Source organism: Ostrinia furnacalis, unplaced genomic scaffold (genome assembly GCF_004193835.3).
Source record: "Ostrinia furnacalis isolate ACB-3 unplaced genomic scaffold, ASM419383v2 OfSCF7532, whole genome shotgun sequence".
In the NCBI taxonomy this organism is placed as follows: Eukaryota; Metazoa; Arthropoda; class Insecta; order Lepidoptera; family Crambidae; genus Ostrinia; species Ostrinia furnacalis.
Window position 1 is genome coordinate 1,203,706 of NW_021137771.1, and position 27,067 is coordinate 1,230,772.

A 27,067-nucleotide genomic window follows, 5' to 3' on the forward strand; every position below is an offset into this window, starting at 1 on the left:
AGATTTATGGTTGGACTGTTCGCAATATTTGCTCAACAAGCTTTTAGCTTACATAAACTTAGAAGATCATCTGTACTGTCTTTGAATTACTATTTATGTAAATTGACTCATGAGAACCTCACGTGTTAAAACAATCCACCTACAAGTGTAATAAGAACTACATAAATATTTGTAATGTTGTCAAAAGCTATTGATCATATCTTGACCTTGACTCTACCAGACTACATCAAGTCCTAACCAGACCGCATTCTTTTCCAGATACCCTAATCGCGCGGATGACGAAGCAGAGCATAGCTGACGTGGGGGGTCCATGGGTGGAGGAGGAGCAACGATGGGGCGGCGCTGGTGGGGCCCACCTCAGGCTGTCCTACCGGGTCACCTGCGCCGCGCACTACTACGGAGCGGGCTGCGAAGTCCTCTGCAGGCCGAGGGATGATGCCTTCGGACACTACACCTGTTCTTCCTCGGGGGAGATCGTCTGCAGAACGGGCTGGACCGGGGATTATTGCTCGAAACGTAAGTTTGCTCTATTTTGATGCGAAATCGTCCTTTTGCCCCTGGATAAATTGTTCACTCCTGTCACATAACAAAAAAAACTTGCCCCTGGATCCATGGTCCATTGACCCTGGATCCATTTGCCCTTAGATCCATGGTCCTTTTGCCCCTGGATCCATGGTCTATTTGCTCCTGGATCCATAGTTCATTTGCCAAGCGTCCTTTTGGTATTTAAAGTAGGTCGTGCTTTTGTAGTGGAGACCAAAACATGACCTGATGATGATGAATGCTAAAAGGAGACTTTGGACAGGTTTAGCAGTAAAAGCTTATTCTATTTAAAGTCCCACGTCCTTTTAATTCCATTCCTTTGCCTTATTATGACACTAAATTTGTTTAATCACGTGAATGAGCCAGATAATTGATTTCTTTCTTGAACATTTGCGTACATTGTAAATGCCAAGAAGTAGGTTAACTTAAATAATGTCGCCGCAGTCACCGGATGCAACTCTGGTTTTACAACGTCATATTTAAGCCTCGAAAGATCAAGGACGGAATGCTATACCTAACATTTACCATTAATATTGTCATGTACCCATCAATTTTACAGCTAAAGAACACTGACCTTTGCTTGTGAAAGTTGCCTCCGAGCTGAATACTATCTTCGAATTGACATAAGCTAATCAGTTTTATACATTTCGCTATTCGACTCACATTTATGTTGGAAGCCGTTCCAAATTCCCAAATAATTTTAAATGTGGCCCCCAATTCTCTCTTCCTCATTAAAACGGGCATGACAATTTTTAGCGTAGCATCCTCTCATAAAAATAATTGAAACGGCCGTCCTTATACATGAGAACGAAATTATATAATTGGCGGTATACGAACGGTTTATTTGAATTTACCTTTAGTATTCTGAAACATTTTGTAAGGCTGTCCAATTTAGTTACGTTTAACATTAGTTAGGGAAACAGCGGTATGTTAACATGTTGAGAAATATCGAACTCGTGTGACAATAGAAACCTTCGCGTGTAAATATGGACATGCGACCGGCACAATTTACTTTGACGTGTCTATTTTCATTCGGGGGAACATCTAGTTGTTTAACTTCAGCTCTATCCATTTGCGGACAAAAACGGCGTTCGTAAGCATATGCCTGGATAATAATGACTCAAATTATCTGCTAGCATCGCCACTATAAATCGTTGTTTTAATTAGCCCAACCATTTTTATATTCCATAACCGAGTGTTGGACTATTCATAAAATTTAAAAAGTTTATCAGCTTCCTGTGGGCATCGGCCGACCTCCAAGCAAATGACTCGTAATAAATTTCTTTTTTTCGTATCACGAATGTTAGAACGTTGTACCTTCATAATTACGCATTATTTTCCGAAACAATCGCTTTATATTTAGTTTCCACAGTAACACGAACACTTGGTTTTTACGAGGCCTCCTCGAGTCGTTAGCGGATTATTAATTTTTGTATAATCGCAACTAAATTAAGTTTACGGCCGTCTCAAATGAAATTAGCCACTTGAGGAGATAACGCCGCTCCCAAAGCGAGAAATGTATTATTAAGATGTTTGGAAGTGTCTGAGTGACGCGACAGGTCCAGAGTGACACGGGCATAATGTGAGCTCATCAGTCAACCGAGCACCGGCGTGCGACCGCGTGTGGTCGCGCCTCCAAAACGCATTTCATTTGTAAACAAAAGCCGCAGTCGCCGCATCATTAGCCACCGCGATCGATGTAACGAGTTTTTCGTCATTGCAACAAACCCCGCTTCCAGCCCGACCTAAAAACTATCTATTCGTTTCAAACGTCATTACAAGGTTCTGACGTATGTTAAACACATCGCGTCGCGTATTGTAAAACAAAGCGGTGCGTCTTGAGATGCATTGTGGCTGGGCGGATGTCGCGTCGCAATCTCGGCAGCCCCACCTGCCGGCGCGTTCCCACACTCCGGCGCCGCAAAAAACGCGCCCGACAGAGACGGAGGAGCCGGCCCCGCTAGCGCGCCCTCTCGCTCGCACGCCAGGGCTGCCCGCCCGCGAGCCATGAGCTCCTAGTACCACCACGCGACAGGATCACCGCGAAATCATAATTTTCTGGAAAAACAAAACATTAACCGATCAACCCACGATTCCAAACAAAAAAAAGCACCACAAAAACCCACAACCAGTAAATTGAACGTGTGAAATCAACTGCTTCGCGAATGCAAACGATCGTACGTTATTACAAATGTATACCAATAAAAGCCTCGGCAACCCTATCAGTGGAGTTTGTATCGGCGATTACGAAAATGTAAAAGCGAGAGAAGCGGCCATAATGAAATGAAAACAACGCTGTACGCTCGCTCACACACACATTGCGCGGCCGCAACACAGATGCCGCGAACCGGGTCAAAAACACCTTTAACCGAGAACTGAACACCAATCGAAATAAACTCTGTACTTGACCGTGTCACGAAACTTGCCTCACATCTGCCGAACGGTATCTGCCTTCTGGGAAAGCTTAACAATCCAGAAAAACTTATTTGCATGTCCCGACGGCATTATCCCGCATCCAGCTCTCATTCTTAATGACGGGTTAACATCAGAGAGGAGCCTTTACAGACGCTTAATTTCGCCTAATTGTTAACAACAGTGGAGTTCTCACGAATATTACTTTCTGTATTGCATCGCGAATCCCACGCGCTCCTAATTTCCGTTCGGATGAAGGCAGCTGTGTAGAACAGTTAATATTTGCCAAAACCCGAACACGTGGGAAGGGCCAAACATCCTTCGGGAAGGTCGCTTTTTGTCTCTTACCTGGCCTCGGCAAAGGTCGAAGATTGTGCTCGGCGAGACCTTGGTCGCACTGCGGCACGCTACTCCATTAGAAATCGATACTGTTCGTGCCCATTGATAATTAATTGATGGTGCAGGAGGACGCATAAACATCCTCCCCGCGGCTTTTTAACTCCACTTACGGCTACTTCTGGAGTAATTTTTACGACTCCCGTTTTACCTACCGTAATACCGTTCAAGGGTCACGATAAGTCGAGTGGTACTCTGGCTAGAGTGGTGGAGCGCAACAGTCTGACACTTGAGCGCGTTTGATCTCCTTTGTTGGGCCGTCGAAGGCGCCTCCACTCGTTCGGCTTAATGTATCTCGTAAAATGTTATTATTCTTCGCTATAATGGCCATGAGAATACATATAACTTAAAACACGTATTCGTGAAAGTGTGAAATCCTCCGTGAAAGCTGATTGTCTTTTTCGTTTCCCCTACAAACAGGCATAATAAAGCTCCAGCAATTCGCCCGAGCGCGCCGTAAGCCGATTTGCGAACAAGTTTAGGGAGCTTTGCGCTCGCTGGTTGCGCTTAAACCTACGAAGTGGAGAGCCAGCGGGGTGCCTAATCTATTTCAATTACCAGACCGAATTAAGCTCTGAAAATCCACGGTGCGAGGAGTTTCGCGCAAATCGCTTCCTTATTCAATTCCAACCGAGAATAATCCGACATTTGCATCGGAATAGACTGGCAAGATGGCGTCTAGTATTTTTCTAGCGAGTTAGGGGAATAGTAACGGTCGAGTGACGGTTAGGCTCCCCGCGCTATCTGCCCCCTTTGTATTCGCTCCGATAACTTGCCCATGCGCACCCGACCGATACGAGTTCGCGCTCCGACTTCTTATTTCAAAACACTTTCCAACGTTCACCATACATCGCCGCTCGCTCTTTTGTCGACGGACACTTAGTGCATTTTTGCAGCGCGATGCACGCCGGCCGCGCCTCGCATACCACGGCACTTTCTTCACACTGTAACTTTAGAACAGGGTAAGGTTCGCCGTGTATAGAACGTAAATCACACAGTTAACGATGCGCACATATTACGCCTCTAATACATCACGAGCCGGACTTAAATATTCATCTTTCTAAGCCTTTATAAATATCTCCGCTCCGCGATGGTTTTAAATAGCGAAGGATTCGATTTATAACTAGGAAACGTATGACGGGAACTTCTAGTAAAAAATAATTTATTATAAAGTTTATGGTGGATCGTTGCGAGCGGGAGATAAATTGTTGGAGCGCGACCTCGCCCCCGGCCGGGACGCGAACCTCTCTCTTTGCGGCGTGTCCTTTGCAGAACCGCGAGATTCCAGCGCAAATGCCTTCACATCGGTTCTCATTCACGTGATTAATCGCTCGCATCCCCCCCACGTAAATTAAAGATATCCTCCGCTCATTGTGTTCGCCCCTTTGTCTCGACGCGCTAACGAATGTACTTTTTGTTGCAGCGAGGTGCCTACCCGGCTGCGACGCGGAGCACGGCCACTGCCTCAAGCCCGACGAGTGCATGTGAGTGTCCACTTCACACTTTTGTGCTAAACGCCGACCCGCCTCCCTCCGCGGCTGAATCATTCATCCTCCTCATTGTTCCGCACGAAAAGAAAGGCGACGCTTTTTAGCCCCTTGTTATCACGTATTCTTTTCTGACGTGTGTTTTCCTTTCATTTCAGTTGTCACACGGGCTGGGTGGGCGAGCTCTGCGACCAGTGCCAGCGGCATCCGGGCTGCTTCCACGGCACCTGCTCCAAGCCCTGGGACTGCATCTGCGAGGAGGGCTGGGGCGGGCTGTTTTGCAACCAGGACCTCAACTACTGCACGAACCATCGACCGTGCAAAAACGGGGGGACTTGTCACAACACCGGCCAGGGCAGCTACACCTGCGTCTGCCCCCCGGAGTTCACCGGGCTCAACTGCGAGAAGTCCCTCCATTCCTGTGCCGTTCGACCGTGCCTGAACGGAGGAGCGTGCGTGCAAGAGGGCAAGGAACTGGTGTGCGCGTGCCCCTCCGGATACGAAGGAGCCCAATGCGAAACGCGAATTTTGACCTGCGCCGACCAGCCGTGCCGAAACGGCGGCAGCTGCGAAACACGATCGTCCGGCTACGTTTGCGTGTGCCCACCCGGATTCGCCGGACCCGACTGCGCGATGGAAGCCGACCCGTGCGCCGGAAACCCTTGCAGAAACGGCGCGACGTGCTCCCGGGCCGGCGACAGCTACCGATGCTCCTGCAAACCTGGATTCAAGGGCAACCGGTGCGAAATCGACATTGACGACTGCGCAGGGATTGTGTGCGAACACGGCGGGACCTGCGTGGACCTGGTGAACGACCGACGCTGCCAGTGCGCGCCCGGCTTCGTGGGGGCTCGCTGCGAGACGCGCGTAGACTTATGTTTAGCGAAGCCCTGCGCAAACGGCGGCAAGTGCCTGGTGCTGGACAACGACTACGAGTGCCGTTGTTTACCCGGTTTCGCTGGAAAGGACTGCAGCATCGACATCGACGAGTGCGATTCTTCACCCTGCCAGAACGGCGGAACGTGTCGCGACCGAGTGAACGGCTACCACTGCGACTGTTCTGCCGGGTGGGGCGGGAAATCGTGTACGGTGTTGCTAGCGGACTTCGTTTCGAAACCGGCGGGGGATCATTTGAAGCGAGTGGGGGATAACATGGGGGAAGAGGAGAGTTTGTCGGGCCGCCACGTGGCGTTGATAGCGGCGCTGTCGGCGCTGGTGCCGGCGGTGGCGTTGGCGGCTGCGGTGGCGGTGGCGTGTGTGAGGCGGCGACGGAAGCGTGCGCAGAACGCGGCCGATGCCGAGGCGCGGGCGCAGAACGCAGCCAACGCGGGGGGAGGGGGGCGGGTGATCCGCAACACGTGGGGCAAATGCGACGCGCCCGCGGCTGAGTGTCAGAACGCTCACAACGCCGCGGCGGAGGAGTGCAAGCGCAAGACGCTTAATACTGAGAGCGCGGCGCGGCTGCTGGCTGCGCTCGACCCGAGGCTCTCGCGGCTATCCGCCGACTCCGCGTATTGTGCTAATAGGTAAGCATAATCATACTACTTTATCTACTTTAAACTATCTAATCTATATCTATAAATTTAAATTTTCTGTTTTGCCTAACTTTCTGGTTAGCTGGTAGATAATGCCTCATGGCATTAAGCTCGCCTGTTAATTATTATTTATTAGGGGGCGTCCATTAATTACGTGAGACGATTAGGGGAGGGAGGGGGTCCAGAAAAATCTCACTAAATCTCATGTAGGGGAGAGGGGGGTCTCGACAAATATCACGTAATTTTTTTCAGCAAGAAAAAGGGTCAAATTGTGAGAAAACTGGATTATTTTAAATTAAAAAAATAAATATATTTTAAAATTATAATGATATTTTTTTTTTATTCTGAACCGATTAAACAATAAAGAAATTAGAAGAAACGGTTTTTTTAATATTAAATCCTAATCGAAGCTAACCCTTACATTGCAAATATGTATTTTAAGAAATCTCACGTGAGATTGTGGGGAGGGGGAGGGGGTCTGGAAAAATCTCACCATATCTCACCAAGGGGGGCGGGGGGGTTGAAAAATTGCCAAAATTGTCTCACGTAATTAATGGACGCCCCCTTACGTGTGCAATAAATATTTTAAATAAATAAATAGATATAAAAGCGAAAGGTCACTCACTCATCACGAAATCTCAAAAACTACAAGCGCTAGTAGTCTCAAATTTTGCATGAGGGTTTTTTAGAACGTAGGTGCTCACTAAGACGGGATTTTGTAAAATTCAACCCCTAAGGAGGTAAAACGGGGTCCACGCGTATGTAGTCACGGGCGGCCGCTAGTAAGTCATATGCTTTAAGTTACCACTGATCTTCTTCTTGTCGTGTCGAACGGTGTCAGTTCAAAACTCCGCTACAAGAGTGGCGTTGTCAGCTTGTCAGTATTTGCGCCATCTAAGAATCCCCACCTGAATAGATTGTCCTTACAACGGCCGACCTGCGTCCGAAGTTTGGCACTAATAAGAATAGACTTAGACACGAGGGCAGCTTCTTAAACTTAGTGAAAGTGTAACAGTAGCCCAATGTACGCATGTAAATGGGCTGATTGTGAATCACTTACTTAGTTACCTAAATTGAATACGTTGTGCAAAAACGTTACCAAACTACCGGTATGAGCAATCACAAGCATTTTCTCAAAGTCAAACAATTTATGTACGTGAAACTAATCTCTAGACACGCCACCGCAATCAAGTTGTTCAGTACAATGCCGTTAATTTAAGCCAACGTTATTGAATCGACGTGTTAATTAATGTTATTTGTTTTGTTGCAGCGATACATCGCTCGTGAAGCGGGCGCTGGAAGGCGGAGGGGTGTATGTGCTCGACGACCACTGCTTACCGCCCACGTTTGCCACGCAAGTGTAGTGCTCGACCTCCCCCAGTGGACAATATAACTTATTTATTCAACGGACGCTCGTGCGAACCAGGCTGTGCGCCGCTTGTAAATATAGAAATAAAAGTGTAAAGTGACACCTGTATAAACGGCTAGATTTAATCGTCGGTGTATTTATTTGCGATTCGTACGCCCTGTAAATAGTAATGGCGGGACGGATCGCGTTTTCCGCCCTATATCGGTGAACGTCGCCTGGAAACGGACGCGTAACGTACACGTGATCGCTCCGAAGCCAGCCTTGCGGCTGCGGTTGCCAGAGTATTATCGTATTATCATTTTTTTTTTGTGGCAACCAAACCTCTCTGGGAGGTTTATATTTGCCAATGTCGAGTGAAAAATATTGACATAGTTATCAATAGAACGTGGGTGTTTCAGTTCTATTGATTTTTCATGGATTCCGTGGAGTATGCCCGTAAGCAGGTTTCGAGACGCCACCGGGTCCAAAGCGGGTTGTTCATACGACAACCCACTCGACACTCGATGCGCGCTCAAATTCGAAGTATTTCATTGTTTTTTATAATTTATCACTTCACTGCACTTTAGAACACAAAATAACACCAAATTTGTACACTAAAGTCCATTAAATAATAAATTGAAACCATTAAAACAGATCGACCATGCTTCCCGTTCAACTACCCTCCACGGAATCCTATTATCATTATTCGCCGAGTATCTTCACCTGTCAAACTTTGGATCAAAATTCACTGCCAATTCTGGCAGCCGCGGCCGCAACCGCTCGGGCGAGGACCGCGTTCGCCGAGGGGCCGGGTGGACTTGTCCACCGTCTGCGATCTCTGTAGGTAACGGTGTGAAGCGACGCCGATGCACTACGGTCCGATGCGCGGCACGCCCCGCGGGGCAATACTGACCACTCAACCTCTACCGATCCGAAACTTTATTCTTCGATCTGTCTCATTCCCAACAATTTCCATTTCGACTCACTCGCTCAGTATCGCCCCGCGGAATCTCGCACTACTAACGCTATCCCCTAGACTCGCACCAGTACAGAAACCAAACCGTGCGTAAAATAAGATTCTTAGCCTAATTTATGAAAAACGCGAATGATGCGTTCATCAGTTTTACATTGATTTATTTGTGATTGACTAATTATTGTCGTTTGTTCCTATGATTTATTATAGTGAAAGTTATATTTCAGTTAAAATCTTGTTCAGGTTTTCTTGAAAATCGACATAGATTTTTTCACCCTTTTTAGCTTCCGTTCTTGGGATGTAGATCACAGTTAGCACAATAACTTAACGTTCCTGCCTGACGGTCATTCTTGGTCTCTCTATATCGATGTTCCATATAGAGGGGGCGGGAGTCGCCGTCGGAAAAAATCAGTTGTGAAAATCACGCGCGTTGTTAGTCCATAGGTTAAATATCAGGAGTACTTATAAGAAACAAATGTCGAAACCTAAGTCATGTATAGAAAAAAACTATTAAGTTTTAGAATTGTAAGTATATTCTCCATTACTTTCGTAAGAGTACTGTGACAATATTATTTGTGTCATCAGGCAACATAGGACTCGATATTTCAGGTTGTTTTAACTTATTTATTTTAATAGGTACAGTTCTTGAAATATGTTGTGTTTATAGGTTCGCTGGATGCGCCACAAGCCCCATAGGGCCTGTCGCTCATCGATCGAACCGTTTATGAAATAATTTATGTTAAATTACCGTTTTATAAAACTCTTGTAGATATTATTTGGTAAGTGATAGGCGTTACCTCTTATGTTGCCTTTTGTACCAGGACGTAGATTAAAATGGTAAAAGGACAATTGTAAAATTTATATTGAGATATGAATAGACTGATGATCAATAATAATGTTCTTGTATTTAATTTTGTAAGATGACAAATTGTAAGTTTAAATTATGCGGAAATAGTAATACACAGACAATTGTACTAATAACATAATGTTTTGTACTTAAAATTGATCACAGTGAACTTCTTTCATTTTTCTTTTTGAGAAATTTTAATGATACCATTTGTATGTAACTTAACTGTGCACCAGACCAATAAAATGACAGTATTTTAATTAATTTATTGATACTTAATTACATTATTGTGAATTCCCTTAATTTTTATTAGAGAAATCATTGATTGAATTATTTTTTGAGCTTTGTTTACAATTGACTGAAGCGAATTGACTTCTTGATTATTTTGGACGCATTTTACTGAAAATCATGAATGTATTTGTATTAGGATCTGTGAGTATACTGAAAGTAACAAATTCAAATCATTCCACTAGCTTTATCTTTTAAAATCTTATTCTTGCTATTTTCTTAAATTGTTTATTTTGCATGCGAGACCAGTGATCATTATGTGTTGCAGAGTACAATCTGTCTTTCTATTTACTTTAGTATATTCACATATTTTCGATTTCAAAAGAAAAATGAAAGTAATAATTGTCAATAGTTGGAAACTTGGAAGTAATGTGTAATTCCATAGATATATTCACACAAGTCATTGTATGGCTGGCGGTGCCTGGGTGGCCAGGCACTGCACCAGTGATAATTTGCCAGCGAGTGTATGTGACGAATTAATAATGTGCAGCGAGACCGCGGAAAATAAAATGTTAATAAACAATTGTTTACAAAAGATTACAGATGCATTTTAATTCCTGAACCCTTGAACACACTGAGTATACCTACCCTAAATACATGAATAGCAGTGTAAGTATGAGGAGTAGAGTTTTTCGTGAAAAGAAAAGATTTGGGTTTTAAAAAATAATAAATAAAAATCATTTATTATCAGACAAAAGCAGTCCATAGTTTGGTTAGTAACAATTTGAACTTAGAGACTATATTAGTAGAGTTAGTAACAATGTTCACACACGTTTTACTCAATACTCAACAATAAAACACAGTACAAGCAATATAACACTGTTTAGTTAGGCATACACAGTACAGGTACTGTGTAGGTGCATACCAGTACAAACCAGTCAAGTTAACTGCGAACTTGGCAACCGTGACGTCACATCGACGCTCTGTACGGACGCACGGTGGTCCCGATTTAATAAAACATGGACATTGATGCTAGAAGCACGAAATTTTTTTTGATGGTTACTGCTATGATAACTAATAAGGCAAAAAAATATTACAATCCTACGACGTCTATTTCGTAGTAAAAAAAAATATGTAGATATTTTTTGTATGGAAGAAATTACGTTTCTGTAAATTTTTCGAAATTCTTAAACGATGTCAAGATGCCGATCACACATGTTATAAAACAAGTGATTCTGAGTATTTCATGCGAAGATACTTGTCACTTATCTCTGCGTACTTTTGAGTTATCGAGGGTTGAAAAATCGATTTTTTTGTATTAAATATTTCCACGAAAAATTGCCAAAATTACAATATGGTGTACAAGGGACACCTTTGATGACACATAACAACGACTCGCACTCGCGCGCGCTCGTATGCATCAGCTTTTAATAAAATAAAATAAAAAATAAAGGGAAATACTTAATACAACGTTGTATCTATAGGTCCGCTGGCCGTCAAAAAGTAGCTTATACGAGAGGTTGCCCAATTTACAATATGTCCATCATTGATAACTCACACAAATATCATCTCTCTACTACCTATAATCAAAGAACTGTTCCAAAACGAAGAACAGTGTGAAATAGTAGACAATCTTTTAACTTAAAACTGTGTCTACCTGAAGATAAACGTTAGCGCTAGTTGCATCATGTAATTTGTCAAAATGGGAATATCGCAATTTGAGATTCATTCTCGCTTCAGAGAGTATTTATGGGCTTCTGGAAACAAAAAAAACTTGTTATCCTTCAGAGAGAGAGACGATATTTGTGTGAGTCTTATCAATGATGGACATATTCTTGTAAATTGGGCAAACTCTCGTATAAGCTACTTTTTGACGGCCAGCGGACCTATACATACAACTTTGTATTAAGTATTTCCCTTAATTTTTTTTAATTTTAGTAAAAGTTGATGCATACGAGCGCGCGCGAGTGCGAGTCGTTGTTATGTGTCATCAAAAGTGTCCCTTAAACACCATATTGTAATTCTGGCAATTTTTCGTGGAAATATTTAATACAAAAAAATCGATTTTTCAACCCTCGATAACTCAAAAGTACGCAGAGATAAGTGACAAGTATCTTCGCATGAAATACTCAGAATCACTTGTTTTATAAACATGTGTGATCGGCATCTTGACATCGTTAAAGAATTTCGAAAAATTGACAGAAACGTAATTTCTTCCATACAAAAAATATTTATATATTTTTTTTACTATGAAATAGACGTCGTAGGATTGTAATATTTTTTTGCCTTATTAGTTATCATAGCAGTAACCATCAAAAAAATTTTCGTGCCTCTAGCATCAATGTCCATGTTTTATTAAATCGGGACCACTGTGGGACGTGGCGAACGCGGGGAGGGATTTGCATTCCAGCGAGGTGCACGGTTAACTCCATCGCACAGTATGTTATGAGACTGTAAAATCGGACATTCTCATTTATTTGATGAAATAGAGCTCAGTTATACAAACTAGTTTTTTATTTAAAAAAATGAAATATAATTATTGTTACTCGATAAAGAACTACCTACTTACTTAATAGCAGTTGATTTAGAAAAGTTACAATACTTCAAAGAGCTCTTAAAACTACACGCAAAAAGCGTTAAAAGTGCTTCGTAAATGCTTTCAGTTATTAATTAGGAAAAGAGCTGCTGTCGCCCGGCAAGCAAAAGGTCGTGGGTTCGATTCCCGCTTTAGGCAGTTCGATTTTTTCAAGTTATTTTTAATTTCAACTCTATAAATAATTTTAAATAATACCTACTCCCTCAGCACATAAAATAAACTATTGTAAGTTTGTTATTTAATTTAAATCTGTAACTTCTAATATTGTTCGAAGTAGCATCCTTCACTTGCTATGCATTTTTTCGCTCTATCTAAAGTAGGCAGCTACAATATAGCTTCTCTTAAACGAATTTTAGTATTACCTAAAATATAGTTCATCTAAGTCGTTTGCTCGTGCACTGTAGATCCGGGACTATTATAAAAACCCCACAGAAAACTTACCCGATCGTAATCGGGAGATCTAGAGGCCAACGAATGTAGTAAATGTGGCTGAACTAGATAATGCATTCTGAAAATATTGAATTTTCGGATAGATCCGATCAGTTTATTCGATTTCTATAACCTGTTATTGATACTGTTTGATAGAGCTCGTGAAGCACTTACAGGATCAGTAATTTCGATATAAACTAGTTTAAAAATAATCCAGTGAGGACACTCGTTTCCTGCACCCTGTAATATCATCACGCTAAGACCAATAGGAGCGGAGTACCAATGAAGAATACATTCTAGCGCTAGCCCAAAGTAACTGTTCCACGCGGACAGAAGCTAGCATAATAAATACTGTAAGTATGCACTTATTAGAAAATCGACCAATTTACTTTTTTTAACCATATGATCATAAGATTAAATAAATCGATATTAATTTATTTAAATAACAATAAAAATAAATATTCTACACTAACCTGGACTTGCAGCTCGAACAGCATCCCCGCCTTACATAACACAAACACTTCACTAACTTTGCCTCAACACGTCTGTTCACTGTGGAGGTTGGAGAGCAACTGACAATTTGGTACTCGAATCGTCATAAAGTAAACTAGTGAATGAGTGAACCGAGTTAATGATTTTCGAAAATTCGCTTGCTTCACCCGGGAATCGAACCGAATGTGGTAAAAATTACACCCTGTATTTTTTATTACACGATCGATATGGTTAATTCTAAGGATAAAAACTAATAAACTTGATAAATAAACAATAAATGTAATAAGGTATAAAACCTGTGTAATAAAAAAAATAAAACAAATAGAAAAACCACATGAATACAAAAAATGGTAATGGTGATTTTTTGGAAATCTTTGAATGCATGCAGTCCTTTTCTTTTAAAATATTAAGGTATGTTTTCTTGAGTAAAATATTCTCTATCTAAATTCTAAAGCATTCCCTTCAAGTGGCATTACAAAATTTCCACCCTGTATAACCTAAAGCCTGCGTTGCAACTTGTTCCAGTTTGTCTTCAACTCCTCCACATAAAAAAAAAACCAACCAGCGAAGGTAGTTTGCAAGTTGTTTCTCAAGGTATGCTACTAATAAGTATTGAAGGCCATCTCTCATTCATCAAATCTTATTAAATACTTGTCTATAATACCTATTTATGTCAGTTGTTTCCTAATGTATTTTCCTACCTAGGTACAAAGGGTTCGAACATCCCTAATGGCAGGACTGGATGGTCTCCCAAACCAAATAAAGGGCGTAGTTAAATGAAACAAGTTGTACCTATAACTTATTTATTTGGTTATTAGTAACAAAAATCAGTATTTACAAATACCATATAACCTTACCTATCTCAAAGGAAATTAATTCACAAATTATACCCTAATACCATGGGTAGTGTAAAATGTACTTTAATTTGTTTTAGTCGTCAAATATCAGCAGTCAACCAAAATGAGTGAATGGTATGCCATTGCAATAATATGACAAAAATGCATTTGAATGGTAAACTATATTGATCTTAAAATTAGTCCATGTTACCAATGTTATCATTACAAGTTCCCTGTCACTTTAAATTAGAGACTATAAAAATAAAATCTTAACTCGTTAATCAGCGCACTTACACGACGTTTACAACTATATTACTGTGAATAGTAAAGACGACACAAATTACTCGTGACCGATGCCAAAAAACGGTGCGTTTAAAAATCTTATATTACAATCGTGACTTCAATCAAATAAACGCGTACCTACAAAGCGTAGACCTATTATTGCAAAGGGATGAGCTTATTTAGATATCTAAGAGATCAAGAATCGTAGCGGTCATCCAAGAACAAGAGAAATGAAAGTGGCTATAGCTCGTTTCATCAACGAAGTCGGGCCCCACCAATTTTTGGTCAAGGGAAGCGCGGGGTGCGTGGAGTTTAATCCGAGCAATCCGAGCGTCGTTATTTTAGTGTGCGTGTGCACTTATGGACAATTTAGCGTGTACCGATAACACTCAAACATTAGCGGACGCGTCTTCATGGATGAAACGATCTATAAACCGTTTAGGTCCACGAAACAAAAGACGAAGTCAAGTTCATAAAATCAAAGTCCTATCCTAGCCTAAATGTCTTAAAAGTGTAATTTTAACTTTAGTCTCCGCTACGCGGGGAGCGGTCTGTGCTCGCGCGGTCTTTGCCGTCTCCGTTTTGTCGCGGGGATCCGGAGCGAGAGCGGGAGCGGGAAGCGGATCGGTCGCGGGAAGCGGAGCGGTCGCGGGAGCGGGAACGAGAGCGGGAGCGGGACTTGCTTGCGGCGCGGCGCTCCTCCTCACGCTTGGGGGACGCCTCCTTGCTGCGGGAACGGGATCTGTCCCTGTTATGGTGAAAAAAGAGAGTGAGTAAAGATACTAGAGTGTGACGCAAATCTGAATCTCTAATATTGACATTTGAATTTTAATCAATAAAACAAAATGCATAAAATATAACCCTAAACATAAATCACATCAGTTTCATTAAAAACCACACCAATGACAGTTTACTTACAACAAACTAAAATAAAAATTAAATAAACACAAATCAAACCATGAAAATAAGCAGAATAAGCTTTAGATGAGCAAACAAAAACGACAACATATAAAACGCTCACCTCTTGGTTGCCGTCTCTCTGCGTGGCAGGAAACAATGATCAGAGTTAATAATGACATTAAATTGTGCTATCAATATTATTCACTTATGGATAACGATGAATTTTGTTAACAAAAAAGATGCCAATGGTTAAAACTATGTGTCATCTGACAATAATGCACTATCTATGTGTGAAGTTATGTTTTCAGATTATTTAAAGTGCGGAGTTTAAATGAAGTGTATCGGATTAATAAAGCATGCAGTTTTGATTCCATCACCAATGATGACGTATTTGAGGTAATGAGATTTGGAAGCGGTTATCACTGGACAGCAATGTCTTTAGAAGATATTTTTAGCTTTAAATTACGTTAGATCATATTTTAGAAGTATGTTGCGTATGGTAATCTTTTGTATTATGAGATCTTCAAGCATATTTTGTTTAGAAAAAGATTTAGCACAAGACGATTGTGTGCCGTTTGCGCCAAATCTTGGTCTAAGATGCTTAAGATTTGATAATATGAAAATTAAGCCAATTTTCACCATCAATCCCTAATTTTTAAGTGATCCCTTTGAAAACAAAATTCCTGTGTGTTACCATAGGGCTCACTTAAAAATTAGGGATTGAAGGTGTAAACGGGCATTAGACTATTGAATGATGGATCTAAATCTTCTACCGACACGAGTCCAGTGCAACCGTACACAAAAAATATAACCTCACAAAACGCACAACCGTCAGATGTCAATTGAAAGCACACAACTTACCGTGAGCCGTCTTTCGGCGAGCGTGACTTAGACCTGGAAGCGGAGCGGTGTCCGTTGCGGTCCTCCACGGGCGAAGCGGAGCGGCGGGAAGCGGAGCGGCGCTCCGACCTACGGGAGGCGGAGCGCGATCGAGACTTGGACCGGCTGCGGTCCCTAGCGATGCGCCGCGTTTGGTAATACGGGGTTTAATATACAATTACAACTACCGAGCATGTTGCCGTCAAAGTTGGAAGACCGTTACTGCCTAGCTCGCATAAATATTTATAACTTTGTACATTTTAAAGCATGTAAACCTTTGAAAAAGAGGCTGACAATAGTGACTGAGTTTCTTGCGCTGCTTCTTCTCAGCACTGGCCAATTTATTGTCCTGAAGCAGTGGTAGGGTTAATACTGGGACGTGTAAAAGTGCTTTTTTAAGCCTATTTACAGAAATAAATGAGTTTTAATGAGTTTTAGTTTTTTGATGACCAATAGTGTCTAATCAAATCATTAATGCCATATTCATTCTCTTTTCAAGATGGTTCCTACAGAATACCAGCATTCATGTTCTGAATGGAACATGATACAAGCTGAGTAAGAGCCATTTTGGTTCAATAAATTATGTGTTATTTAAATTGTGTAAAACGTTTGTTAGAACCAAATAAACTATTTTTCTTCTTCTTCTAAACACAAGACAACTTACGCCCGTATTCACAAACAATCCTTGCTTAAGCGAGGCAACAAATCGAACGCACAGTGTTGAATAGAGCTCTGTGATTGGTTGGTTCGTGTCAACCTGTGCGTCCACGCACACTGTGGGACCTCAAAGTAACGTTTGTCAATACGGGCGTTTATGCCTAAGGCATATTCTTGCAATAACCTTTGGGCTAAGCATGATGCGTATGTTTTTGGTAGGGGATCGTCTTCCAACGATGACACGAGATACAGTATACAAGAATGGAATGCTGAATGACTATGACAATAAAATAATTGACTACTGAAAACAACCATGCAATATAAAAAAAATCGATATTGTCAACACCAAATCAGCATGATAAAAAGAAGATACTACAGTATAATATACATACAGATTACAGACAGATAGAGTACTATTTTATAGCTAAGTACTTACATCTTCAAATTTTGCTCAGCGCAAGTTATAACACACCTAGCCAAATGAAGACTATGTTAATTTTATAAAAGATCCATGCAGATTTTGTTTATTTATGCCGCAGCAAGCTGCTCTTGTGGGATTTATATTGAAGAGGGCAGTTGCAGGCAAGCATATTAGTTGAGTAAAAGATTAATTTAAAAAAGGACATTATACAGTCTTAGTTTGGATTTCATGATATGACATGGGTGAGCAAACTATAGTTCTAAATGTAACTCCACTAGATCTATTGCCTAACATCTATTGCAATCACCTTAAATAAACAGCTCTTTAATGTTTTTGTCATTTAAATGATTTGGTGGTCAAAGGTTTTTACAACGATTTTATTTATTACATAGTCACAGCATTAAGTAGCTATCTTGATAGAGAAATACATAACCCAGAAAATGTTGAATATTACAATCCAACTTGTTATATTTAATTTAAACAATGATTGCAATAGAAGTTATTGTTAGATAGCTAGCCTGCTGGTCTTCTACCTGACTAGGAAGGTTGCCTGGCGATAACTCTAAATATTAGTATTAATTAATATAATATGCATGTTAGTAGATTAGCAGACTTTTTAGTGGGACCACTGGCGTATCATGTAATAAATTATGGTTTGTTTTTTATCATGAAGGAAATGGTGAAGTTAACTAGAAATACTAAACCTCATAATAAAAGTTCAATTAGTATTTGCAATGCAACAACATGTTTAAATTGACTTTTCATCGAGATGCAAGTAATTTTTAGGTCAAATAATCAAATTAGTTGATCATAACTTGCCATCTCAGTCATTAACTGCGCAACGGGCGTTGCACACATTATTGAGTTTATAACCAAATCCTTATGCACTTCCCATCTTAATAACAACATAAACACTATGGTACACGCGATCGTAGCCCCAAACAGTTTTCAACAAATGCTTATAAAGCCGGATCTCCACTGAAAAGTCAGCTCATCCAGCTATTCCCATACTCACTTGGATCGAGACCGGGATCGCGACTTGGCCGCAGGGCTCTTGCTCTTCGGGCGGGACTTGGATCGGGATCTGCTACGCGAACGGCCAGACCTGGGCAAACGTGTAGTCAGGTGCGAAGGGAATATTGTAGGGGTGTAACGGGTGGCGTGACGTCAGCGGTAGAGTTGTCATCAAGAGCGTACAGCCCCGAAAGATGGTTAGAATGGCAATATCATCATTTAGAAAAAATATAGGGCTTGAATATTAGGTATTGTAAACATTTGGACTGTCAAGTTTTGTAAAGTCTACTGGCTGTGAAGCTTCGATAAAATAAATTAAGGTCTCCATGATTGCAATGATCATATTCCCACTGAATATTAAAAAAAAAAACTATTTTTAAAACGATTGTTGTTTGTAGGAAACAAAACTTCAGAAGATAGTTTGTAATATTTTATTCTTTCTTAACTTATTGCATTGATTCTCTCCAGCTCTCTGTCTGAAAACTGTGCGATCAAAAGTTGTAGTTCATCTAATAGGTTAATCCAGTGTTTTTCAACCTTTATGACATGACCCCCTAGTATGAAAAAATATTTTGCGACCCCCCAACCAAACGTTCACACTGAGTGAGTCTATCAGTTGGACTGTTATGTGAATCAGGCCCTCAAGCCACGTTAAGTTCCTGATAAAATCTATCTGGGCGGTTGTCGGTTGCTAAAAAATAAAAATTATCGGTTAATAAAAAATAAAAAAAATTGTGTCTTCGGCACTTTTGCGATTTTGGTTAAAGTGCCTAATAATGTGCTCACAGTTTCTATTGAACTTCGAAAGTTCTGAGCTCCAAGGGCGTTTAGTTGCAGTCTGCTAATGGATACAGTCTGCTACCAAACGTGAAAAGAGATAGAGATCCAACAATACGTAGCTTACAAGCTATGTTTTGTTGATCCCCTTGAGTTGATGGACTATTGAGTTGATGAGGGCTATGAACGTGACGATTGGTTGGGATTTTGTTATGATTTGTTGTGGTTTATAGGGGTCAATCCGTAAATTGTTGCATGTCATCTCGTGCTCATGCCGGAGTCTGCTAAATATTGGGCAGTCTCGCATGAGATGGTCAATATCCTGTCCTTAAAAATAAAAATTATCGGTTCTAACCTGGAGCGGCTACGACGGCGATCGCGCGATCGGCTGCGCGAGCGACTGGACGACGATCGAGTGCGACGCCGCGACGAGCGACGATCTTCCACCAGGCGTATACGACGACCGTTCAACTCTGTACCGTCTAGCTTCTCAATAGCTGCGCGCATGTCAGAATGGGTGGCGAATTCGACCACTCTGGAAAAAAATAGGGGGGTCGATGAGACTTGTTGAGGAAAAGATGGGAAATGATATGGGTTGGGAAAGCGTCAGTGTAAGATTTATCATCAAGGTCTTCAGCCCCGAAAGATGGTTAAAAATACAATATCATCATTTGCGACTGTAACAGTCACACATTGTATGGTAATTTAATAGTCATTCTTGTATTCCAATGCCGTTTTGCTTTGCTAACGGATGGACAAATAAAATAAATAATAAGTAAAATATGGAACATAATTTCTGAATATAAAAACAAAATTTCAAGATTACATTATCAGTAAAATGTACATCATTATACCTATCAACAAAACGTTATCTATTGACTTGAATATTAAAAATACCTACGTTTTATTACGAATAGCATTGTTATTGCCGAACGTAAGTAGAAATAAATAAAAAAAACTCACCCTTCATTTCTGTGTTGTTTGTGAGCGTCAGCGTAGGTGACTTCACCAGCTTGACGCATACAATCCTTCAAGTCCTGTAAACCAAGAAAAATGTCATTCACTGGCCAACGGGATATCGTAGGCCTTTTCCAGAAGTCTTCCTCAGAAAATATATTTATCAACAAGAGCTTTCTGCCCCGAAAGATGGTTAAAATACGATATCATCATAAATAATTGAGTGTTACAGACTCCTGAAAAAGTCAAATAAATGTATGTAAGCCCTACGAACCTAGCAATGCCTAGCAAGTTTAATATTGATAAGAAAAAGGATCCAATGAACCATAAAGTGAAAAAATACAACCCACAACACTGTTTCGTAGACGGTTACCTGTCGGTTATCATCGTTTACAATCGTCCAATTGTTTTGGCTGCCATGTCTTTGTTTTTTAGATCCATTCCAGCTCTTGGGCCTCAAGTCGTCTCAGGTCATCATTGCCTTTCCAAGTGGTTTTAAGTTAAATCCTCAGAATCATGTGAACACCATAAGTTTCAACCGCTGGTCTGGGAATTTCTGCTGCCCATCCGTCAAATGCATGCTCTGCTCCATCCACGATTGCTTTCATTTGTCAAGACTCCTCAAGATTGGGTTCTTTTCTAGCTATCACCAAGATTGGGTTCTTTTCTAGCTGTCTATCATTTGTCTGTCATCGAATAGCTTTTATGGGACTCCCGTTCTTGCACTTGTAATTGTAATCACTCCAGAATGATCCTCTATCCTCGCCAAAGATCTCGTCAGTCCATGTCCTCCTGGCTCCATGATCCACCGTGTGCCTCGCTGCCTTCCAGATTTTATGTAAACAATGATACCTCCAAGGAATTGCCAAACACGAAACATTGTTGGGGCTATCAAAAAAAATTGACGAATAAAAAAAATGACGTTCGCAACAGTCCACGCCCCGATCGAGTGTTCGAAAGGGTCGCGTTCATATTGCGAACGAGTTGTGGTAAAAAGGAAAAAAATTAACGATGAAAAAATGAATTTAAATGGGAGTTTGCACATAACGAGAGCTGCTCCGGTTGACTGTGCCCCCCTGTGGTCACTTTACCTTGGCCACGAGAGTCCGGGGCGGGCGGGCGAAGGCGACGCCAGACCACCAGGCAGCAGGACCGAAACCCTCCTAACATCGCCTCTGATCACATCACACAGCGCTACATCGAGGGCTCTGGGCACGAATCGCCACCTTCTGTTGTTTTTAAAAATCATCTATAAGCTCGTTGGAAAGTTCGTTACATGTGTACAGGAAAAAACTTTTAGAAATTAATGTTATGCAATGCTAATTCTCTGATTGTTAAATTGTTAAACTAAGTTACAGAGATATTTGTGACTAATTTAATAACTGTCTTATGATTTGATTAGTAAAGCAAGTTCGAAGGAAGAGCTCTCGGGTGGATGTGGTCCGCTGATTGGCCCAAGGTGGAGTCTTCAGTGCATTGTCCCATCTGGTTTGTTCTGTTTCCCATTTTTGTCTCTGGCTTTGCGTCTTCGTCATTGGATCATGGTCATCTTGCGTTTGGTCCTGGCATCGTGATCGGTGGCGAGGTCCCTCAATGCAGCGTCCGTCATCAGTGAGTTTCCCTCCGTGTGGTAGCGCCCTGCCCTCATGTGACGTGAAGCGTCCTGGACCCTGGGTGATGGTAGGTGATGGGTGATGTGGGCGTGATCCGGCCGATTCTTACCTGCCAGCTAATGCGGCTAGACAGATTTTCGACGATTAGCCGGTACTCCGTGCGCGTCGGCGGCCCGTATCTACAATTGGAGTCACTGTTAAAAACATGTTATACGTTACATTACGATGCTACGCTTACTCTATGACCTTGTCAAAAATAAGGAATGTTAAAGGGGACTTTAAGTAAATTCTTCGTAAAATAATATTGGAATTTTGCAATAACTATGAAGGACAAAAGCTTATCATTTGTACAGTTGTTTTACAATTCGATGGCTCCTACGTATACTGGCGTAAGTGAAAAAAGTAAATTTTACAGGAGAGCCATTTTAGTGGCCAGAACCATATTTTTGGGTCATATCTTCTGACCTACTAAAACGAATTTAATGAAATTTCACATTTAGCCTTAACATGTAATGCTTTTGCTACTGCTGTTATCAATTTTTATATTTTTCTTATATATTTTGAGATTTTACGCATTGCCCTTTTACGTCGGCATATTTCTATAATTTCATGTATATTGTTCAACGTAAAGAGACTTAAATGACAACGTAAATATAATATTTTAAGCGATTACTCTCTTTATTTATGCATGTAATTATTTTAATTGTTATCATGTGCTATATCAATAATAAATCAGTTAGAAAAAGTCGTTTAATGTACCGTTTTACGTTTTAACGCAAATACGCCCATATACTGTGCTCGAGATTTAGTTAGGTCTTTTAACATAATGTGTCATATTTTTAAAAAATATAAATAACTTGAAAAAATCAAATTGCCTAAGGCGGGAATTGAACCCACGATGCCTTAGGCAGTTCGATTTTTTCAAGTTATTTATAATTTTCAAATTAGTTTGAGATGCGACTCTTAACGCTAAAAATTAAATAACTATATAATGTGTCATAATTTATAAATAAAACAATTTGCTAAATATTTTCATGGCTTTATTTAAGATTTGGATTATAAAAAATATATGTTTATGTAAGCAACTACTCGTATAGATTGACGAATCGTATGATTGGGCTTTATACGTGGCGAAGTTTTGCACATACGCCTATTTGCCTAAAATTTTATTTTGTATCTAATGGAAAAAAAAATTTTTTTTCTTACTGATGTTATAGATTAGAGCAAAGTGAAATCATTGCTTAAATAATTGGAAAAAGGCGTAAGCGGCAGTTTCGCCCATATACGTAGGAGCCATCGAATTATGAATTGTGCGAATGTTTTATCAACTGTTTATTTACGTTTCAATGACTCTCAAGGTTACTTACAGATAGCTGTAATGCGAAAAGATATCTAAATGTCAAAAGATCAAAGAAAACGTAAGTAAGCGATAGCAAGTGAAATACTCTAATTCTAAAAATCTAAATAAACGATGTGATGAGTTAATACCAGCTAGATTAATTAAGGAAGCACAGGTACTAAACTAGGAGAAAACATGAGGATGAATACAAAATAATACATTGACCGAATATGCAAAAAACAAAAATAATATCAAGACAGATTAAAAGAAATTCAGAATATTAAAGAGATGTGGATGTCATCGAGCTCGGTAGATGATGGTGTTAAGGTAGGATGATTGCAGTGCCAAGATTCTAGAAAGATGGTGGTTCTTTGGAAAGAGACGACTGGAGCATGCTAATAGGAGCATTCAAAAATATCAAATAAAGGGGACATCTAGCATGGACAATTTCAATAACTTTAGGAACATTCAGGAAACTTATTGACATTATTCAAAGGGATCGGGGAGACGAGAACACGGGTATTGTTCGAACTTGGACGATTCCGAACTAAGGACACGACAACTGACAGGCATGTAGTGTTGCCAGATGTTGCAGTTCATTACTTGTATACTTCAGTTGATGGTAAATCAGCATAGACGGTTTGCTACCTAATTCCCCGAAAGACAGGAACAAACAGCTACAAGATATTTTGGATATATTGTAAGCGAAGAACCATTAGAGCAAGGATTCAGCGAACAGCTTCAAAGTCTTGCAACACTACAGCCCATATCCCACAAAACTTAAGAGCTCTTTCTAAAAAGACGAGACAATCGAGTCCAACCTTAGTTATACGTTTGCAAGACCGCACAGAATCATCATCAGGATCTTTACTTTCCGCTGCAGGAGCTTGACCTTTAATTTACCCGAGCTAAATGGACGAATTGGTCTGCATTCTCCACGCTGGTCAGAAGGGTTGTGAAGGAAAAAAAATTTGTGAGCGGGCTTGCAAACGAATGACAGAAGTCCAGCTCAAAACGTCCGAAAGAGCCCTCAAAAAGGCCACACTAAGTTTTTTGCATAATCGTCGTATACAGACGTATCTCGTCTCGGCGGCGGGCGTCGCGGCGGCGGCGGCGGCAGCTCTCGACAGCGCCACCTGTCCGAGCCGCGAGGCATGCCGCGCGCTCGCTCCACCGACACCCTGCGGTACGTAGCGCACAGTAATCACTCACTCGTATCGCGAGCGGCCGCGGTCGCGTTCGGTGTAGCGTTCGCGTCTGTACCGGTCCGCGCTGCGGTCGATGCCTCGCGCCGGCTCCACCACCACCCTGCGCAACATCTGCTGTTAGCCACTCGCACACCACTACAGCCGCTATACGCTTGTCACAGCTAGCCAGTTGATAGCTACACCCTGTATGTATCGTACATCACTGTTACTCATAGTACAGGAGATAAAAAAGTGGCTGATGATGTAGGACATTTATAAACGTTCCCAGGATGCACACTTTTACAGTTGCAACAAATTCTATTTACAGTTAATAAATCAGCGTTAAAATATTAATTACCTACAAATTGGTAACTTAATACAAAACTAACAAGATGAAATTTTAATTTATAGATATTTAGAGTTGCTAATTTGTGGACAATAGTCAAAATCTAATTAATTATAAATATTTGACTAAACATAATCTAAACTTAATGACCCCATATATCAATTGGTTAGCTGATTGTTTCTAATGCGTTCAATAGAATGATTAGAAATCAACAAGTATTCAATAGACGGCCCTTCATACAGTTATCAAGCACTGCATCGTCTACATGCCTTTAACCTAATTAAAAAAATACATATAATTTTGTCATATCATTTTACGATAAAAAAGCCAATATGTGCTAAGAAAAAAAAAATAGAAATCATGAAAACAACTGCCACACAACACATGCTCATTCATTCAAAATATTCTTTTACAAGTTTTCCATACAAATCTCACACAAAATGTGGAGCCGGCTGATAAAGAAAATTAATCATTAAAACTGAACAAAGATTACAAAAAGAAGTCAAGTACAAATGATAAGAGGCTAAAGATAATAATTTAATTTAATGTTTGTTTACTAAAAAATCTACTGGTTGGCTTCAAATTAATAATGTGGTGATACTTATGATGGGTCTAACCTTTCGCCTAGCAACTCTTTGCCATTTAACTCATACACTGCATCGTCTGCGTCTCTGTAGTCTTCAAATTCCTGTAAAAATAACACAACTTAACGTAACGATACATTAAAATCTCAAACTTCCCTGGTTACTGTCCCATACAAATAACATCATTAGCATATTGATTAATCAAATAAAATAACACCATGGTAACATGGTTTTTTATTTACAACATGTTACCATGGTGTTTCTTTATTTGAATGAAAACTAACTACTCAAATACCTACTTAAGATTTACAAACTGCAAATGGTATTAGTTTTTAATAAAATTATTGGTTACTGGAAAAGTAGATTTCTATGATGAACGAAGCATAAATGATTCGCTACTAACACATAGGCATTTGACAAGATCAATCGTTACAAATAATTGAGCTAGTATTCAAAGTTAATTTGGGGACATAGTTAGTGGTCGATTGGGTAAATAGGTATAAACCAAAGCCTATTTATGAATGAAATAATTTAAATAACACTTACCACAAAGCCGTAACCGTTCTTGATGAGGATATCTCTGATTCTGCCAAAGCCTTTAAAGAACTTCTCCAGATCACGGTCTCGGACGCCGAAAGGCAGTCCACCGACATAAACACGCGACCCCACCATCTTCTGTTATAAAATACACACAAAAATGTAAATAGCATTCAAGTTTATAAACAAAATGGGGTTTGTTGCTACTGTACATTGTTTTGACCTCAGTGTCTCCTTGTAAATAAACAGAATGCTATACAGGCCAGCATTTATATACCACGTAATTACTGCCGATTCGGCACAAAATCCGCGGTAAAATACCACTTTTGATCGCTATTGAAGGTTGTGAGCGAAATAGTATTTGTGTATGTAGGTATAATCATGTGAACACAGCCAACATTAGCAATTAGTCGTGATAGTTATTATCGATTAGCAAGTAGGTGGGTAAGGGCAGAAACTTGCAATTCATTTAGGAACCTTATCACATTATTATCGAGCTAAAGATTGGTCCAAAAGTAGAGTCAAATGACATCATTTACCCCCGGGGTGATGCTGTCTCTACTTTCACAACACTATTTACGTAACACCAATTCGCGATGTAGATAAACTGCAGATTATGCTCAAGTGAACTAGATCTAACAAAATTGTATCCGGGCAACTACGCACTTCGCCATAAATTGAAGTAGAAACGGATAATATTAAACACAGTTTTTAAACACGCGGTAATCACTCAAGACTCCTACTTTATCGGCGGCAATCTACTTCATCAAAAAGCCATGCGCTGCCAAAATCCAACCAAGCCAACACTACAACATGGCGGCACGACCGCACGCCGCACGAGGCTATACGAAAATTACCACTAAACAGCCAACATACCTTCTTTGATGCTATGATCACCGAATAATCCTCTGAGTTGAACTTTGTTATTCACTCTTTGTTTACGTAGAACACTTTATTTACTGTACGAAGTGAAAAATGAGAAATAAAATACAACACACACGTGCACTGTCAACTTGGACACACCCGGAAATGCGCATTGTCAAATCGCGCAGGCAGGCCGACAGTGGGGGAAGCGGAGCGGGGTGCTTAGTGTTGCCATTGCAAATTTAAAAACTGCATGTACACTTCCGGCAAAGAAATAATAACAGTAACGCTATTATATTAAACGCTACGAATTAAAAAATATGGAATGCAATATTGAGATTAATGTATTTTGTATTATTCTCAATCGCGTTACGACAATGATGATATAGGTATTATACAGGAATATAATTTTGATATAATTTATTAATTGTAGGATTGGATTGAAAATAATATGAGATATTAAACCAGCATTTTGGGAAAACGATTCGCATTTTATAAGTACATTAAACTTTGTAAATGTCAATAATTATCTTTTTACAAGTTGGAATCAAAATTATACCTAAAATTGTGCAGACCTTCGATTTAAAA

At 40.5% G+C, this 27,067-nt stretch overlaps 2 protein-coding genes across 21 annotated transcripts in view; one reads left to right on the plus strand and one right to left on the minus strand.

Annotated features, from left to right (window-relative positions):
* The window catches only part of Delta (neurogenic locus protein delta), a 31,292-nt gene extending 23,474 nt beyond the window's left edge, over positions 1–7,818 (plus strand). Inside the window, exons 4-7 of the mRNA XM_028321438.1 lie at positions 259–516; positions 4,775–4,835; positions 4,997–6,364; positions 7,644–7,818. Of these exons, the coding sequence (XP_028177239.1) occupies positions 259–516; positions 4,775–4,835; positions 4,997–6,364; positions 7,644–7,737 (1,781 nt within the window). The 3' untranslated portion in view covers positions 7,738–7,818. The remainder of the gene's footprint in view (positions 1–258; positions 517–4,774; positions 4,836–4,996; positions 6,365–7,643) is intronic.
* A 6,257-nt stretch (positions 7,819–14,075) lies between these two features.
* B52 (serine and arginine rich splicing factor B52) lies at positions 14,076–26,662 on the minus strand. Of its 20 annotated transcripts, none has more exons than XM_028321483.1 (11): positions 26,492–26,662; positions 25,625–25,753; positions 25,112–25,182; positions 24,174–24,269; positions 21,732–21,801; positions 20,016–20,089; positions 19,408–19,587; positions 18,277–18,345; positions 16,166–16,318; positions 15,426–15,443; positions 14,076–15,152 (listed from the first exon to the last, which is right to left on the minus strand). In XM_028321483.1, exons 2-11 carry the CDS (start codon positions 25,748–25,750, stop codon positions 14,930–14,932), a joined length of 1,080 nt encoding a protein of 359 aa, XP_028177284.1. In that variant the 5' UTR covers positions 25,751–25,753; positions 26,492–26,662; the 3' UTR covers positions 14,076–14,929. The 20 variants fall into 20 exon arrangements, 19 of the variants coding, with proteins under 19 accessions (XP_028177284.1, XP_028177283.1, XP_028177278.1 ...); XM_028321482.1 differs by having other exon boundaries at positions 18,277–18,348; XM_028321477.1 differs by having other exon boundaries at positions 18,277–18,366.
* Between the last annotated feature and the right edge of the window lie 405 nt (positions 26,663–27,067).

Bases quoted from the DNA above. Each gene is read 5' to 3' on its own strand.
- B52 (XM_028321473.1), bottom strand. From the start codon at position 25,750: ATGGTGGGGTCGCGTGTTTATGTCGGTGGACTGCCTTTCGGCGTCCGA. The intron at 25,183-25,624 runs GTAAGTGTTATT...TTATTTTTACAG, and splicing joins AGAACGGTTACGGCTTTGTG to GAATTTGAAGACTACAGAGA. The intron at 16,319-18,276 runs GTGAGTATGGGA...GCGCATCGCTAG, and splicing joins CGATCCCGGTCTCGATCCAA to GGACCGCAGCCGGTCCAAGT.